Genomic DNA, 17,656 nt, shown 5'->3' with positions numbered 1-17,656 from the left:
AAATAAGGAGGAGAGAGAATGGCCCTAGCTAGAACACTCGCAGCAGATTTTCTACAATGGATTTCTGTTTTTTTTTTGGGGGGGGGGGGGTTCCTTAGTCTCTGCCGGAGTCTAATCGATATCAACACCAGGTCGCAGTTGTAAATGAGAACTTGTTCTCAACTGGCCTATCTGGTTAAATAAAGGTGAAATAAAAAATAAAATAAACATGTACTAAAAGCAATGCGCAAAGATCAATGTATGCAAATTGTCTTTAGAGAAACCATTTGATATTCATATATTCAAAACAATCCATATATTTATTAATTATAATGTAAATTATAGAATACATTATCCTAGGGGATTTGCTCATGCAACACCTCTATAGCCCTACCTATGCACTGTAGCCTAGGCATCCTCTGTGTCAAGTCACAATATGGAGCCAAAAGTTTGTGGACACACGTTTATCTTATCCATCATCATCTTTCATTCCAACACAGAGTGTAGGTAATTACAAATCAGCCTGGAACTTTGTCTTCTGTCTTAGACAGACAGGGGATCTCCGGCAGGTGATTACACATCCTGCTCCTCAACAGTACCTGACAGGCAGGCAGAAAAATCAAGCACCAGCAGGTGTCATTGCAGCCTTGATTTGAGACCCTTATCTCTTTCTCAGACTGTCTTGTTTGCTCTCTCTTTCACACACACGCACCCACAAATAGACTGTGATGCGGAGGGCAGAGATAGAAACATGAGTTGGTGCGACAGGTTCCGTTATCTGTTGCATAAAAGTAAGGTGAATGAATGCAGCCGCTGGCAGGACTGCTCTGGACACCTGTCTCTACACAGAGAACCTCTCTGGATGGAAAAACTGCGTCACACACCCAACTTTATGTCTACAGCATAAAAACATGCACAAGAGCTCATACGCCATCAGCGATCAAAGGTCAGCTCATATTTATAAGCAGGATGTGCAAAACAGAGTTCACAAGCCATAATAAAAGTTGTAAACTACTGCCAGAGGGTATTGGAGAATTTAAGTGAATTGAGAGCAGGAATAGCTGTGTTGTCCTGATTTTGTTGGTGCCTACCTGAGATAGCGCAGGGGCTCGATGGTCTCCGCCGGTTCAGTCGAGCTGTGGTTCATCTTGTCAGCCTGGGAGGATTCAGCACAGAAGAAGAAGGGAAGAATGAGTTGCAATGCTTTACAGAATACACTCTCTCGTTCTCTCTCTCACTGCCTGCTATCTCCCACTCAGAACCTTCCTCTCTCTCTCTCTCTCTCTCTCTCTCTCTCTCTCTGATGAAACCGGCTAGCTGTTTGTATCAGTAGCCCTTCTCTAGAAGAGGCAGCCAATTAAGAGGCAGGGAGACACGGGAGTAGCCAGCTTATTGGCCCAGCCTCCGGTGAGTCATAGCAGCTCAGTCAGCCAGAAAGTGGCTGAACCAACAAACCCTCTGTGGAGAAACGGGAGCAGAGTGGGGAATGACTCAAAGCTCTGTAAGTGGCACTCACAGATAATAACAATGCCAATCACTTTATAGAGGCAGGAAATGCATATGGATTTAGATAGCAAATATGTACCATTCTAATTATTCTGGCATTGAGCATAATATAACATTCACAAGGTCATATGTACAGTATATTCTAAAATACCAGATAAATGTATTGCATTTAATTCATTTATGGTTTCATCTGCATTGCCTGAAACTTTAAATAGAGGGGATTTGACATCAGGTTTAAATGGGTTTAAAGCATCAAAGAGACGTTTTTAAAAAATTATGGGAAATCCCCAACAGCACACATACACACATTATGCATGCAAGTGTATGACACAGACACACGAACAACCTCCATAAGCAAAATTTAATACAGTACAGTTCATTCGCACAACTCTTGCCAATAGCTGCAGCTCCTAACTGGGTCATGTTAACAAACAATAGCTCACATTCTTCAGAAAAGGTCAGTGCTGCGCTCAACATTCTAGCCTGTTTGTTCAGCGTTCTAGCAGGCCTGCTTTATGAAGTCTGCTCATTTTATGAACAATTGAAAGGTCKGTTTTTTTGGTCAGTTTGTAGAGTGGTGAGTGACAGGACAATGGGAGGACACTCTTCTGGAAACCAATTTTAAGGTAAATTTAGATTGGACTACATCCTTTTTGTTCCTCCTATTGAGTTATGTAAGCCCTTGTTAAAAATAATCCCCAAACAGCTGTACCAGTATATTGAGAGAGAGAGACGTGGATAAGGCGAAGGAAATTCTTGGTGCAGTCTGCCATCGTAAGGTCATATGAAGACATTACAGCCAACAGTATTCAATTATCGGAAGTCTACTCTAGATGATGGAATAGGACTGTCATTTTGTTTAATTTCATACAGCTAAATAGTCCAAATAAGGTGATAGAAATCTAGTTATTGTTCAGATACAATAAATCATAACAGGAATATAGTACTGTAAGAGAGGACTACAGTAGCCTAGGCCTGCCACTGAAGCTGAGCGACCCTCAGAATGCCGTCAGGGTTTGTCACAATGTCGTCATAATGCAAGCGCTAACACGCCCGTGACCTTATCAATAAGTGTATCTAGTATATCACAACGTTGTCACCGCCACCTGAGAAACATCTTAACGTTCCTCAAATTGGTCGAAGAGCTTGTGACCACTCGGGGTGTATGCCCTGATGGAGCAGCAGCAGCAAGACAAATTTTGAAGAGCAGTAAGTCAACCATACCTTTTTGAAAATGTACACAGAGAAAGTTCTGCGCGAGATGGGCTACAAGTTGGGAGCAACAATCGGCGAGGGAAGCTACTCCAAAGTGAAATTAGCCAGCTCCCAGAAACACAATTCTGAGGTGGCCATAAAAATTGTGGACCGCAAAAAGGCTCCCCACGACTTCGTCCACAAGTTTCTACCCAGGGAGCTGACACTTTTGAGGGGAGTGAGACATACCAATATTGTACATGTGCACGAATTCATCGAGGTTTGCAACGGCCGACTATACATAGTGATGGAGGCGGCAGCGACGGATCTTCTCCAAAAAATCCAAGAGGTCAATTCCATCCCCATAGCCCAGGCCAAGACCATGTTTTCACAGATTGTCAGCGCTGTGAACTATCTCAATCAAAACAACATCGTCCATCGAGACATGAAATGTGAGAATGTGCTGCTGACTAGGGACAACCAGGTGAAGATCACAGACTTTGGTTTTGGGAGGTTTGCTATGGGCTACCCTGAGCTGAGCAGCACCTACTGTGGTTCAGCGGCCTACGCCCCACCGGAGGTACTCCTCGGAGTTCCATACGACCCTAAGAAATATGATGTGTGGAGCTTGGGTGTGATTCTCTATGTCATGGTCACTGGGTGTATGCCGTACGACGATTCCAATGTCAGCAAACTCCCGCGGGCTCAGCGCAAGGCCTTGGTCTACCCGGACGACGTCACCGTGGAAGAGCCATGCCAGCAGTTAATTGCCTATCTGATGCAGTTCAGTCCTTCTAACCGCCCGACAATCCAACAGGTGGCAGAGCAGTCTTGGTTGCAATAAGCAAGAGGCCAGGACAATGTGAGTGATTAAATCATGTGCAATTTAAAATCTCTTGACTTTCGTTTGTTCCCCATGTAGGCTAATAAAYGTTATTAGCGATCAGCTGCTGGAAATATTGTAGGTCTAGCCTATTGATAATATGCTATCCACATGTAGCCTATTCATCACAGACAGTGATTTTATAATCTCTCAAACAATATAATGGTATAAGTATACTCGGGAGACCAAAAACGCTGCAATCTAAAAGTAAAACAATCAATAGTTCGTTGGTCTGGCTACTTTGCCTAGCCTACTTTTTTCTGCCATTCATAATCAACACACATGGAGCAACCCGTTCACTGATTAACTGTTAACCTGACAACTGTCCTGTTGAAACAGAACAGTCTAATTCTATGGTAACAATATCTGGAGGTTCGTTTACACCTGTAAATCAAAAAGGATGACAGATGCACTGGCCGCGTTGTCTACACAGGTACACACGACACCCACAGCTTCAAAATGTCGAGCACAGAGTCGCAGGTCTCTTACCTTGAGCCAGAAACATGCTCATAAAGCGAACCCAAGAACGCACGGCAAGTGGAAAGATACTCTGCTTTGGAGCGGCATGACCAGACGCCCATCACGTACCTCCAAACTGGCGAGTATTTTACGCACACCTATGCGGTCTTACTATTGATGGAACATGTAGATTCTATATCATGCCTTTAGATCATTTATGAATAGATGTGCTGCTGCACCTATTTGATGGATTTCCAAGATATCACGACAGTTGTACTGCCCTTTTCCATATACTGTTTGAAAGTAACTAAGACCCAAACATCTGATCACTAAATCTATGGTAACTCTTGGGCAATTTCAATGACGTATGTGAGTGGTAAAACAAATACTAAATCCCTGATGACGTTTTATATAGCAGGACAATAAGCCTGATCATGTTATAATTAAACAAGGTAATTCAATTAGTTTTTGTATAGGCCTACAAAAATCATTAAAATAATTGTCAGGAAAAGTCATTCAAATCAACATTATACAATCTACAACAAAGCCTGGAATAAAAAGGAACGGTTAAATTGTTTATTTTTTACTTGATAGAGCAAGAAAACAACTCTAAACAAATAGGGGGAAAAAAATTTAGGGTGAGGCGCTACATGGTAAAGTGCTAGCACCCCAGATAAAACGGAATGGTGTTAGTCGTCAAACTGCAGCAGGCAGTAGTCAGGACAGCACACTAATGGCTGCTGCACCTGCAGCCTGGAACCAGAGATAGACAGAGGACTCATCTTTATATCTGTGCCATTATAGCGTCTGTCAGCCTCAATGGTGCTGCCCATGCTATCTCCATTTTGAAGTAGTCAATTTATTTTCTTCACGATTAGCTGATCCCTCCTGATGACCCGGTTGGACATGTCACCAGGAGGGATTAGCCAATTAAGTTGGAAGTCCCACTGAGTTGACTACATTAAAATGGTGGAAGCCCTCAATGGCGCTGTGCATGCTAATACAGCCTTTTGGCGACTTATAGAGAATGATCGAGACCTCTACCTGGAACGCAGGCCAAGGACCCCAACCATCATGGCTCTGAGCAGGTCTCCATAAGATGAACAAGCAAATCTCAAATGACACCCTATTCCCCATATAGTGAACTGCTTTTACCCAAAGCCCTATTAAGTAGTCCACTATATGGCAAATATGTTAGAGATGAAAGCCCATTTATCTCTCTGAAATCTAATAATAGGGTAGGTATGAGAAGAAAAAAAGGACCAAATCTATAACAATGGGAGATCAGCCAAATAACTTGGTGGTTACAGAAAACAATGGGATTCATATGAAAAGGACAAGCTGGGGAGTTGCTGTATGAACCAGCACTTTATTAACACTTACGGTGTCTCATTGTTAACAAACACACTTGGTTTATCCGGAGGTCTGGAACACCACACACACTGCTATCAGTGTTAAACGTATTAATCAGGGGAAAGCATGTACTCCACATTTTTTTTTAAAGAAGAGAAAAAAAGAAATTGTGGCAGCACAAGATAGAACCTAAATTCAAAGCATTGTTTGATCATTTCCTTTCAGTTTAATTTCTATTAGGCCACTGAACTGTTGTGTAGCTCTGAACCATGTTTGGATACAGAAGCTCGACCTCATAAGACCTCATACTGACACAGCACCGTCTTATTCCTTCTGAGAGGGAGCTTTGTAAGCATGGTGCATATTTCAACACTTTCTTACCCTGTACTGCACCACCTATATAAATGCAATACCGCTGGCCTTTCCACCAGATGGGCTAGCAAGCTAGCTAATTAAGGGATCTGACATAACTCACACTCTCCCTTGTAAAAGAAAACACAAATACAAGTATAAATGTTTCTAGGGTTTCACATAACTACATTCTGAAAGCTGTCCAGCTTTTTAGACCAATGAATGGGTGCGTAGAAAACACTGGAAACACAAGAAAATAATCTAAAGTGGAGATCCATTGGAACTGAGGGCATAAGCATACATCTTAACTAGTGACCCTATAAATATACCCAGAGACAGCATTTGTCTGTAAGAAAAGTAATGCCCCACAACCTGACTAAAAGCAAAATGGCTTCATAAAATGAAGTCCCTTTCCCCTCCCCCTTTGCATTTCAGGAAAAAAAGCACATCCTGTCCATTTTGACCACCAAGGGTAAAAAAAAAAAAGAGTAGAAAGAAAGGATCATTTTGGCTGCACTATTTCTTTGGAAGGCTCCATTTTTAGTTTTTTAGTTTTTTTTAAACCATTTACAAGAATAATCCTCCCACAATGTGTTCCGTGTTTGTACATATTAAAAAGTTAAGTTAGTTACTTAATCCTTTTTCAGCTTAGAAAACAAAGTCTTTCAAAATGAAACACTAAACCAACAGATGTAAAACCACCTCAACAGTAACGTTACCTTTCAAACAAACAGAGACCTCCATGAAAGAGTCCAGTTCCAAAATAGAAGGGAGCAGAATCTTTTGACTTATAAAAAAAKCCAAAAAATATTCTAACATTGAGCCATACAAAATAACCAGACACACTCCGGGCTGCTCCTCTGTTCTGCACACCGTCGGTTCAAAGACAAGGCAGTCTATTCTGTGGATAGATTTTGTTCTTCTTCCAAAAGTATTTTTTATTTTTGCAAAGCTGAAGCTATTTTAGTATTCCTTGGATGGTCCTCTAGGTTCACACCTTGATCACACCGATAGTGTCATTGCGCAAATTAGTACGCAGCATCATCTGGATATGTGTGCAACAAAATTTCAACATTCACCTTCTGCTACCATTTCTGTCAAGCTGTCTATGCATACAGTTTGACGCATAAGTTAAATCCAACGTATGCACCACACAGAACGCACTGCAACTGCCTCTGCAAAGCAATGCTGCAAGGCAAACGCAGCGTTCCATTGGAAATGAATGTACTTCTGGTGTAACAAAATGCAATAAAGCCGTCGGTGTGATCGAGGCATCACCCGCAGTCCCTGCCATGACATCTGTCTGTCTGCAGTCTTGTGCCACCAGCCCTGCCAGGCTACCACTGAGGCCAGAGAGAGACCCAGTCCTGGCTCTCCCAGGTAGAAGGGGGGAGATGAAGGCGCATCATTCACAGTGGATAGCCAATCAGAGCCACAGACACAGCTGGACTGGGACATCCCTCCCTCTCGGTGTGAATGTGTGAAGATCAAAACTGACCAGGAAAGGGAGGCAGCAGAAATGTTTGAGATTGATTAAGTCCATGCCACCCTTTTGGATGTGGCATCTCTCAYAGCCCTGTATTCTCCCAGTACAACACCAGTGCTCCACACTAGAACTGAAGACTCACAGGAAGATAGATGGCGGAGGGAGAGAACATAAGGAGAGGTGCGTTTTAGTTTTTATTTCATTGGTCAATGGTAGATTATGTGATATTGTTTTCCAGAGAGGAGTCCTTTGTTAAATTGATAATGAGTGACTATTATTCAGATTAATAATAAGGGTTGATAGAGGGGTGGTGTTATTTCCATGTGTTGGCTGTCTGGGAGATGGAGCGGGAGGGGATCATGTCCAGGAGGTACTCTCTCTGGCGCTCCAGGTTGGCTGAGGTGGTGGTCTTGTTGACAGACAGGCTGGGGTTCACATAGGCCATGGTCATACCTGGAAGGAGACGACAACCACAGCAGTGAGTACACGGGACTTGAACCAGGGACACAAACAGGAAACATCTCAAACACCCTCTACCATCCTTTAGCCTGTCTGCAGCCATTACAGCAAAAATCAAGGACACACATTTTTTTATTGGAATGAATGGATTCTACATTTTAAAAACACAAATGAGTCTGATCCAGAACCAGAGGAAAGGCAAAGAGAGAGAAAGGGTCAGCTAGCTAAAGCCTATCTACATCTCAGACTAACAGTCACCCCATTTGTATTTATTTATTTAACTAGGCAAGCATACAATCACCTCATTGAGGTAATAATGCACCTTCCACAACCTTTTGTGACACTAGAATGTATTTTAGGTCGCCAGGGAGGGAGAGAAGAGGAGAAAGAGGGAGAGAAGAGGAGGAAGAGAAAAAGAGAAGCAGGTGAGAACAGGGTCTTGTCTCTGTCCTGTAGAGGTTCATCTACCTGAGTTCCCGGTGGTCTGCTTCCTCCAGGCGTTGGGGTTGGCCGAGGGGTTATTGCTGCTGCCCTTTGTCCCCTGCGCCGGGCGCATGGCATGCTTACCTGGCCTGCTGGCCAGCGCGGCCGCCGTCACAGCGTTCTGCAGCTGCTGAGAGGATGTGGGGAACGAGTGACTGACACCGCGAGACCCCACCGCCTGCTGTACACTACGGGACAGTTGACCAGGGCTCTGAGAGGGGGAGGGAGAAAATATTACGTTTAGTAATTAACCAATGTGTTAATATAATTAAAAAGGTTGCCACTGTTTWAAGGTATCAAAATGTACAGACAAGCTTCCCCTTTCGTACAAGTTAGTTGTGTGTAGTGTTGCGTCCCAGTGCTGACCTGCTTGATGGAGGAGTGGTGGCGGGCCACAGGCGTGCCTCTATGCTGCTGCTGAAGATGGGCTCTGGCCTGCTTGTACTGCTGTGACACCAGCACATGCTGCTGGTGCTCGCTCTTCATCCCAGAGGAAGAGGGTGTTTTGGAGACAGTGGAGGCGGCCTGATGGAGGATGCGCTGCTCTATCTCCTGCTCCTGCTGCAGGGCCTTGACGAAGGCTGCCTTCAGCCGGTTGGTGTGCTCTGCCTTCAGGGCCTTCTTCAGGTTGGACGACATGCAGTGGTCGCACAGGACGGGGCCGCTCTTCTCCGAGCGCCAGCGCGACGTGAAGTCAGTCTTGCACTGGGCGCAGGTGTGCGGCTCCTCGGGGACGGGGATCTCCGGGGCAACAGACTGACCCTGCTGCTTGCCTGAGAGAAACACAGAAAAGTGACATGCCAGTATTACGTACCTTATGCCAGCAGCTTTCAAATAGAGCAAGGGAGGTAGAATGAAAAGAGATTAGCTACTACTACTACCATAAAAAGCATATAAAACTGCTGATGCAATGAATCAATATTTCTGAATGAAAGTATAAACTCACCCCGTCCCAGTGTGTCCAGCAGGTTCTGCACCACCTCCTCCAGGCCCACCAGGTAGATGAACTCGTTGTTGGCTGCTGATGGCAAGAAGTTGAATTCGGGGGTGGGAGGTTTGGGAGGAGGGATATCCAGCAGGGTCTTCTCCAGCTGCTTACGCAGAGCCAGCTTGGCAGCCGCCTGGCGAGCAGCCGGGGACTCGTTGGCCTGGACCGTGGACACACTGCTGCCCATCCCGGCCTGGGACGTCACGGACGAGCCCTTCTGAGAGCCCTGTGGAACAGAGACACATATTAGTCAAGATGAAAAGCGATGGAGAAGTAATGCTGTTGGAAGTCGAAGGGGTCTTAATGTAAGATGCTGGCCAGTACGTTTAGTGATCTGTGTTTCTGACTGTCCTGGGTGATAGTGGTCTGACCTGTGGTATGTTGACCAGGACGTTGGTGTTTGGGACGTTGGCTACCCTGATGAGGCCCTGCTGGATGATCCTCTGGCCCTGCACCTGGACGTTGGGGACCGAGGCTCTGGGGGCCAGCAGCAGGGGAGGGGGGCCCGACCCAGAGTGCTGCTGCTGCTGCTGCCGCAGGGACGCGATCTGCTGGGGAGATACCGCGATGGGCTGACAACGTCACACACACACAGGAAGATAGGGTACGGCATGGACATAAGGGAGAGGGGAGTCACACACACAGGGAGAGGGACAGAGGCAGGAGAGGGCATGGAGAGAGAGATTGAGAGAAGATATGCAAAATATCATTGTAAAATGAATTTACTGGAAAAGACTGACAAGCGTGTGTGTTATGCATTTGGTCTATTGGTTGCAGAGAGTTCACATCCAAGGAATTTGTTTAGAAAGCAGCATAAAAATTTATGAAAATATACACTGATCATACAGAGAATGTTAGAATTTGTATTTCTTAATTTTTTAAAATGTAACCTTTCTTTAACTAGGCAAGTCAGTTAAGAACAATTACGTATTTACAATGACGTCCTACCGGGGAACAGTGGGTTAACTGCCTTGTTCAGGGGCAGAACGACAGATTTTTACCATGTCGGATCGGGGATTCGATCTAGCAACCTTTCGGTTACTGGCACAACGCTCTAACRACTAGGCTACCTGCCTTATTAATAACTGACATTGCACAAGTACCAAAGGGGCATACTCAACAGACAACAACAAAAGTATGTTTAAAAAAGGTAAGTACCAGAGTATAAGTTACCTGCGCCCCTCTGACCAGGGGTGGCATGGTGGTCTGGGAGTTCTGCTTGGACGGGACATGCTGCCCACCCCGGACTAATGGAGGAGGGATCACTGTGCCTGAGCTACGGACTGACGACACCTGGACACAAAAACAACAGGGTTTACACGCAACACAACCACATGATGAACCCATACGATGAGGGACGATTCCCAACTCAAAAGCCACACYTGTAACTCAGACCTTTGGCTAAATCATGATTTAATGGCAACGAGATTTGCCCATGAAAGCATCACATGATCAGTGTTGACATTTGCTGGCAAGTGGCCAGTCCCTGTCATGTCATGTCATATTTAAAATCGTTCTGTCAAGTCACAAAGTAAATGCTAAACAGCCATTTCACATCAGCTGTAGTGTGTCACCGCTAACTGTGTGATTACCTCAGACAGCACAGCATGGTTGAACAGATGACACACTGACAACAAGCTAGTACAGAGAGCTTGAATGTACTTAGTGGCTGAATGGATGCACTGGTATACTATTACAAGGAGCGTGAATGTGTGGTACACAACAGCAGCAATGTACATCCGTATGATTGCATTGTGTAGTGGTGGTGAGCAGTAGCTGCCTGTACCTGTAGCACTCCTTTGCCTGATGTCATGCTGCCTCTGACCAGAGGTGGAGGAGTGGCTACAGAGCCAGAGGTTGGCTGGAAGAGAGAGACCAGACTATTCATGGCAATCTAGGGGTTTAGCGCAAACAGTGTGTGTGCATTTGTTTAGATACCTTCTGTACAGTGCTCTCCTTCTGTGTCTGGCTCTGTCGTAGTTTCTTCAGCAGCACCAGCTTGGCCTCCTGTAGTCTCAGCTCCTCCATCAACTGTTTGATGATGCACTCCCTCTCATCTGGCCTGCTCTTCTACACAAGGGAAGACAGCAGGGGGTCATACACACAACTACATTAGAATTTATTTGCATCCATGGTAGATAAAGAAACATTGTGAATAGTACAAAGGAGAGGAGTCGCTGTGTTTGTGTGTGTGTGTGTGTGTGTGTGTGTGTGTGTGTGTGTCAGGTCGTACCATGAGCAGGTCAGTGTCTGTCTTCCTGAAATGGTTCAGGCCGTTCATGACGGGGCTGGACGGCTCATTGTCTGACAGCACTATGACGTCATTGTTTGGTGACAGGGGCTGCCTCTCTTTCTTTAAGTCACTGGGAGAAGAGAGAGAAACAAACAATTTACTTTATAAACTAAACTCTACTAGGCAAAATGTAAATATGGAGAGCAAAACCCCCCTTGAGTGACAATCCCTCTCCTCACACAATTTGGAAATTCATTTGAGTGTGATCACTAATCACCTAGCAAATGAGAACCACTTGGGCATGTATGCAAAAAGATACAGTAGCAAGATGGGTCCAGTAGAGGGCGGTAAATTCTAACATTTCAGTGGTCTATGAGTGAGCAGCAGTTGTGGGACACCCAAGTTGATCTGAGATCAATAGAGCCGTCATGGTGGAGTGGGAGCTCTGTTCAGAGCCCTGTCTGAATAACAAGCAGACTCCAACTCCTTACAACTGGAATATAAGAGGAGAAAATGAATGCATTCAAAACAGAGCCAAAATACGTGCGCTTCTAGGCCCGAGCTACAAGTTGCAGACTTAGGCCGGCTGTGTGATTAGATCTGGCCTCATAGCTCCCTCTGTGGCTTTAGCTAGCTGTTGTTTCCTCCAGCCTGAGGAGGACAAAGAGGAGCAGCGGTATTCAGCGTGGAGCCTGTGACGGAGAGGGGGAGTGAAAGGCCGATGGAGGAGATCGCTCGCTGGCCCCTACACAGCAGGCGTCCCGCTCGTACCCCGTGGGGGAGTGAGGCTGGGAGGTGGGTAGGTGACGCTTTGTACGGACAGTAGCTATGCCTGCAGCCCCACCCCTCCCAGCTGCTGACACCAGAGTCGCAGAGCAGAGGCCCGCAGGAGACACTGGAGGGGAGAGAGAGGGGTGGGGGAGGGGAACATGGCTAGGAGACAGCCTATTGTATACACCCTGACTGACTGTGTGTATTGTGCTACGATGCAGAGGGTAGTACACAGGCATATCAACAAGGACACAGTCATCCTGGCTGGTGCAAAACATCCCAGGGCCCTGCGGTGGTAACAGGGCTGAGGCCTCGTTGTTTAGAGGGCAGGCCGAGAGAGATACAGTAGCTATGGTTTACAGTCACACAATCCACAGCTGGTGATATAGAGGGCTTGTAAAGCAATGGACCAAGTAGGGCAAAAAGTAAACCAATGGATAGGACCACACACACACGACCTAACCAGGAGAAACTCCTAGCCCAGGCAATGGGCAAAGCGAGGGTTATTATATATTTGGTGACGAGGTGATCATCTCCACCCTGAAAGCTGATTAGACAAGCATAAACAAAAGCCAAGTACGTGGTTACATAAGATCCAGTGGCCACGGCTTCCGTTTCTACAAGCTACTAACGTTAGTTCTCTGGAATACTCAGCAGTGTTGACTCGCACTTCCTCTGAAAGAGTAACCTCATGGGAGATAGTGGTTTGTACTGGTAGGAATACCTATTCACGAAACTGGACATAGACAAATGTCATCAACCGTTTGCTTTAGCCTATAAAAAGGTCTATCCGGGCAAAATAAGTGTTTTTATATCTTTCTAATTCAATAACATTGGGAAGCAATGCATATTCTATTACTCGGCACCCAGTTTCTGAAACAGTTGGATCAAAATGCTAGATCTCCTCTGCAAACACTAAAAGTTCTACACAAAAACAGTAGCAGCACAGGCTTAGGGTGAAGAAAAGGGCAAAGGTGACATGAGGGTGAACTTCTACGATGCATAACTGCAAAGCCCTTCCTTGGCGGCTATCTTCCTTGCGTACTACTGCTCTCACCTCCAGTGTATATTAATGACTACCAAGTGAAGAGCTCACATCATGACATCAGGCATTTGGTCATGTGACACACCCACTCAACGGCCCCTCCTTTCCCCAACTGCTCCTTCCAAAGTGGAAACCATAGCAACGACCGGCTGGAACCAGTTTGTGACACACAGCCTTCATTTTGTATGAAGTGAGGCAGAGTTCAGGTGTTGGAGAAAATGGAGCCCGTCAGCCAGAGCCTCAGACTTCTCAAAATGGGGGCAGGCCACCCGGAACAGAGGGAGCACAGACATGCACTTCCTGTGTGAGAAGCCCACTCGCTAGCTAACGCAGACAGCAGTTCAAACACACCTACACACAGTTGTTGCAACACACACACTGTAACAGCCTAGGCTTCAACTTGTCAAAAGATAACTTTTTCCATAACCAACCAACCCCCCCACCATCAACAACAGCACATGACCATCCATGCATACCCTCATAACTCATTTTAACCCAACCATATCTGAAGATCTGGACAAGGCCTCTCTCACATACTGCCTCAGTAGAGACATACAACTTTAAAAATTAACCAAAAACTTAACAGCTGGATAATCAATTCAGGACAATATCAACATCATCCCATATTTGCCTTTTTGGATTTACAATGTTCCACTTTTAAAAATTGTATTTTGAAGGCAAACTTGCTTTCCAAGCAAATGTCCCTTTCCAGTCATAACAAAGCACTACATTCCCTAGTCACCAAAATGTACCATGAGCAGACTCCAAGACAACCCATCATATTGTAAACATGCACCAAAGGCCAGATGTAATCAGTGTTCTTCTCACCTCTTGGACGTGCTCATGTCGACAGGCCCGTCCCCGGTCTGCACCTCCACTTTGATAGTAGCCTTGACCTCGTCGGTCTTCAGGATGCTCATGCTGGCCACCTTGGCTGCCTGCTCCGTCTTCACCACATCTCCTCCCCCCACAGCCACTAGAGCTATAGGGCTGTCTGCTGCAGGTGGCTGTTCACAGTTCTCCAGCTTCACCTTCTTAATGTCCAGCTCACCCCCGGGGCTGCCAGGGGCCACCACGTCCCTCTCCAGGGCCCGCTTCTGGCTGCGCGTCTGACGCACCGCCTCCTCCGACATCGCTCAACCTGGGGACACAGAACGAGAGACAGGGGGGTTAAAGATATGGATAAACAAACACAGGTCTGGATCAGCGGCGGGCAGGCTTAAGTAGCATCACACCACCCCAAGATGAGATGGAAGTTGAACACTGGCTGATAATGAATGGTCATGCAATGCAAACACCACTGTCGGGGAAAAATAAACAACCACTTGACCAATGAAAACTGCACAAATCTAGGCCTAAATGCTCACTGGGGCACCATATCAGTGTGGACGTGTGGTAGCGGGCCGGTCAGTAATTCCTCCAGCTGTGCTGGAGAGGGGGGGGCTCTCTGTCTGACTGACCTGACTGCAGCACAGGCCTGCCTCAATGCCAGCTCCCCAGATGCTGACCCAAATCCCCCATCATTAAAGTAATAGCAGAGGATGGAGCAGGAGGGAGACACACTCAGCTTGAACATCAGCATGACCCACAACTATGGCACTACACCATGGATAATGCATACACTCACAGACATGAACATCTCACAGACGCACAGGTTATAAACTGAAACAAGAATCAGAGCTCAGTGTGTACTTGACAGAGTGTGTGTGTGTGTGTGTGTGTTCTGGACTAGAGTTGAAGTACAGGGAAGGGGGGGTTGGAAGACCATTAGGCCTACTCTTATCTCCTTTCAAGCCTGCTGACTCCAGCACTTCTAGTCTGCTGTCTCCTCTTAAGTAAATATAATTGCCTCATCTCTCCCCTTATATAGGCTGTAAACAATCATTGGGGCAGCCACTGTATAGGCTACCTGAGAATACACACTTCTACCATCAGATAAAGAAGGCTGACTCAAGGTCTTTCTCATCCACTGTGACATCACCAGAGCAGAGCTCCACATTACCCTTCCCAAGATTCCATGGGAGACACAAAGCCTTTCCATGGGAACCGGTTTAAACCAGTCTGCGGGTTGAGAAGAGGCTGGAGGGAGCAGGTTTTAACCCAGAGAGACCGAATGGCAGCCACAGCCTCCTGCCACTGGGAGGTGGGGGGGGGGGGGGGGGGGGGGGCAGAGATGCTGTCGCCTGCATTCCAAAACACAAATGTCAGCCAGAGAACAGGAGGCGAACAGCATCACAGACACTACTGAAAAATGTACAGAGACAACTGAAGGATGCAAAATGGCAATCAATCTATAACACCGAACCAATCACTATCAATAGTGAAGTGATCCATGTCAACTTTATTTAGGTCTAATTGCTTAAAACATTGATTGTCAATGACACACACACCACACTGAATCAATAGATTCATTCGGAGAGAAAAAAGGAGACTATCAAGAGATTCGAAAGCCTAGATTTCAGTATGATCTGTATTTAATTAATTCAGGTGGTGACACAATAATGATGTAGAATTAAACATCCACCAGTGCTCTGAATCGTGTTTACCCTTTCACATCTGGAAACCATAACGTTGGCCATGTTCAATTAGTGTCATAAACTGTGCCCTATAAAATGTGCTGGCACATTAGAATCAGGGCTTTACAAACTTTGTACGCATGATAACATCTTTGCTATGGCTCACATCAAAACAGCTCAATGGGTGAACCACACCTCGGGTCGGCCTGTCAAACAAGGAACTGATTTTCACACTTGCGTACCTTGGAGTGTGTACAAGGCCAGCCTAAACCCTCAGTCACTCAGGCTACTTTCTGCAAAATGGCTATTGTAATGTCATCTTGACACAAGCACAAAAACACATTCACCAGTCAAGGTTAAGGATAAACATGTCGAGTAAATTGCTTTGATGACTGTAAACTAAATCGATGATGCTCACAATAAATTAATCTAGAGCTTGTCAAGTGTATGCAGTTCACATTGACAACAAACTCACTTGTGACAAAAAAAACAACACTTGATTGCCAGTTTATTGGACCTGTAAGTGAGTTGAGTGGATCAGTCTGAAATTCTCCAATGTTGGTTGGAACTCAGTTCAATTCCCACTTGACTTAAAGCACACATAAGAAAGAAAAAAACAGATGCTTGGACTTGGAGTTTTAGTGCGTCATTGGTAGCTGGAACACACACACACACACACACACACACATTTCACCCCAGGAGACTAATACCAGCCACTCCTAGCACTGATGCTTAGACTACGTAAACACCTCAAACAGGATTCAAATTCTGCAGGAGTATCTCCAACATCCCAAAACTCTCAAACATGTGAAGTAGTACAGCTGGGCAATACATCTAATTCATGTTTAGCAAGATATTCCAAATGCCTGTATTGCAAGAATGTAGCTCTGATTGTTCTCATCTCCTTTCACTAATTCTGCTGTGACTGCACCTTCCCATTCACACACACACCAAGCTCCTCCCCCTGCTACAACACACACAAACCAAGCTCCTCCCCCTGCTACACAACACACACACAAGCTCCTCCCCCTGCTACACACACACACAACCTCCTCCCCCTGCTACTCAGAATAACAAAGATGAAAGATCACTTCTTTCTCTCTTACAAGTGGTTTCAACTCGCTATTTGCATTTGAGGTTTGGTCAAATAAAAATCGCTCATATGAACTAGAGGTCGACCGATTATGATTTTTCAACGACGATACCGATTATTGGAGAACCAAAAAAGCCGATTGGCCGATTTTATTTATATAAATAATTTATAATAATGACAATTACAACAATACTGAATGAACACTTATTTTAACTTAATATAATACATCAATGTCTCAAATAAATAATGAAACATGTTCAATTTGGTTTAAATAATGCAAAAACAAAGTGTTGGAGAAGAAAGTAAAAGTGCAATATTTGCCATGTAAAAAAGCTAACTTTTAAGTTCCTTGCTCAGAACATATGAGAGCTGGTGGTTCCTTTTAACATGAGTCTTCAAAATTCCCAGGTAAGAAGTTTTAGGTTGTAGTTATTATAGGAATTATAGGACTATTTCTCTCTATACCATTTGTATTTCATATACCTTTGACTATTGGATGTTCTTATAGGCACTATAGTATTGCCAGCCTAATCTCGGGAGTTGATAGGCTTGAAATCATAAACAGCGCAATGCTTGAAGCACAGTGAAGAGCTGCTTGCAAATGCAGGAAAGTGCTGTTTGAATGAATGCTTACGAGCCTGCTGCTGCCTACCACCGCTCAGTCAGACTGCTCTATCAAGTATCAAATCATAGACTTAATTAAATAATACACAGAAATACGAGCCTTACATGGAACCCAAACRGGCTGCGCGTGTGCGCCATCGTGCATACATTTATTTTGTCCCCCTTCACCAAACGAGATCACGACACGCAGGTTAAAATATCAAAACAAACTCACAATTACATTCATTTGGGGA

The 17,656-nt window shown here is 45.2% G+C and overlaps 3 protein-coding genes across 8 annotated transcripts in view; 1 reads left to right on the top strand and 2 right to left on the bottom strand.

Moving 5' to 3' along the window:
- The window catches only part of yjefn3 (YjeF N-terminal domain containing 3), a 75,070-nt gene extending 73,775 nt beyond the window's left edge, over positions 1–1,295 (bottom strand). Inside the window, exon 1 of the mRNA XM_024004847.2 lies at positions 1,071–1,295. Coding sequence (XP_023860615.1) covers positions 1,071–1,126 — 56 coding nt within the window. The 5' untranslated portion in view covers positions 1,127–1,295. The remainder of the gene's footprint in view (positions 1–1,070) is intronic.
- A 1,313-nt stretch (positions 1,296–2,608) lies between these two features.
- LOC111976022 (testis-specific serine/threonine-protein kinase 6) lies at positions 2,609–3,540 on the top strand. Its single transcript, XM_024004733.2, has one exon. The coding sequence runs from the start codon at positions 2,720–2,722 to the stop codon at positions 3,521–3,523; it is 804 nt and encodes a 267-aa protein (XP_023860501.1). The 5' UTR covers positions 2,609–2,719; the 3' UTR covers positions 3,524–3,540.
- A 1,822-nt stretch (positions 3,541–5,362) lies between these two features.
- LOC111975441 (transcriptional repressor p66-alpha) overlaps positions 5,363–17,656 on the bottom strand; it is a 32,962-nt gene continuing 20,668 nt past the window's right edge. Inside the window, exons 2-11 of one of the 6 annotated variants that reach the window (XM_024003730.2) lie at positions 14,019–14,331; positions 11,375–11,504; positions 11,080–11,211; positions 10,928–11,002; positions 10,300–10,434; positions 9,513–9,713; positions 9,100–9,367; positions 8,520–8,926; positions 8,139–8,364; positions 5,363–7,664 (exon numbers count right to left, since the gene is read on the bottom strand). In XM_024003730.2, coding sequence (XP_023859498.1) covers positions 7,525–7,664; positions 8,139–8,364; positions 8,520–8,926; positions 9,100–9,367; positions 9,513–9,713; positions 10,300–10,434; positions 10,928–11,002; positions 11,080–11,211; positions 11,375–11,504; positions 14,019–14,323 — 2,019 coding nt within the window. In that variant the 5' untranslated portion in view covers positions 14,324–14,331 and the 3' untranslated portion in view covers positions 5,363–7,524. The remainder of the gene's footprint in view (positions 7,665–8,138; positions 8,365–8,519; positions 8,927–9,099; positions 9,368–9,512; positions 9,714–10,299; positions 10,435–10,927; positions 11,003–11,079; positions 11,212–11,374; positions 11,505–14,018; positions 14,332–17,656) is intronic. The other 5 variants (XM_024003732.2, XM_024003733.2, XM_024003731.2 and 2 more) reach the window with 5 other exon arrangements.

Source organism: Salvelinus sp. IW2-2015, linkage group LG16, assembly GCF_002910315.2.
Source record: "Salvelinus sp. IW2-2015 linkage group LG16, ASM291031v2, whole genome shotgun sequence".
Lineage (NCBI taxonomy): Eukaryota > Metazoa > Chordata > Actinopteri > Salmoniformes > Salmonidae > Salvelinus > Salvelinus sp. IW2-2015.
Note: the sequence above shows the minus strand (reverse complement) of the source record. Positions and strands in the feature narration are given on the sequence as shown.

Excerpts from the sequence above, each read along its gene's own strand:
- LOC111976022 (XM_024004733.2), top strand. The coding sequence starts at position 2,720 with ATGTACACAGAGAAAGTTCTGCGCGAGATGGGCTACAAGTTGGGAGCA.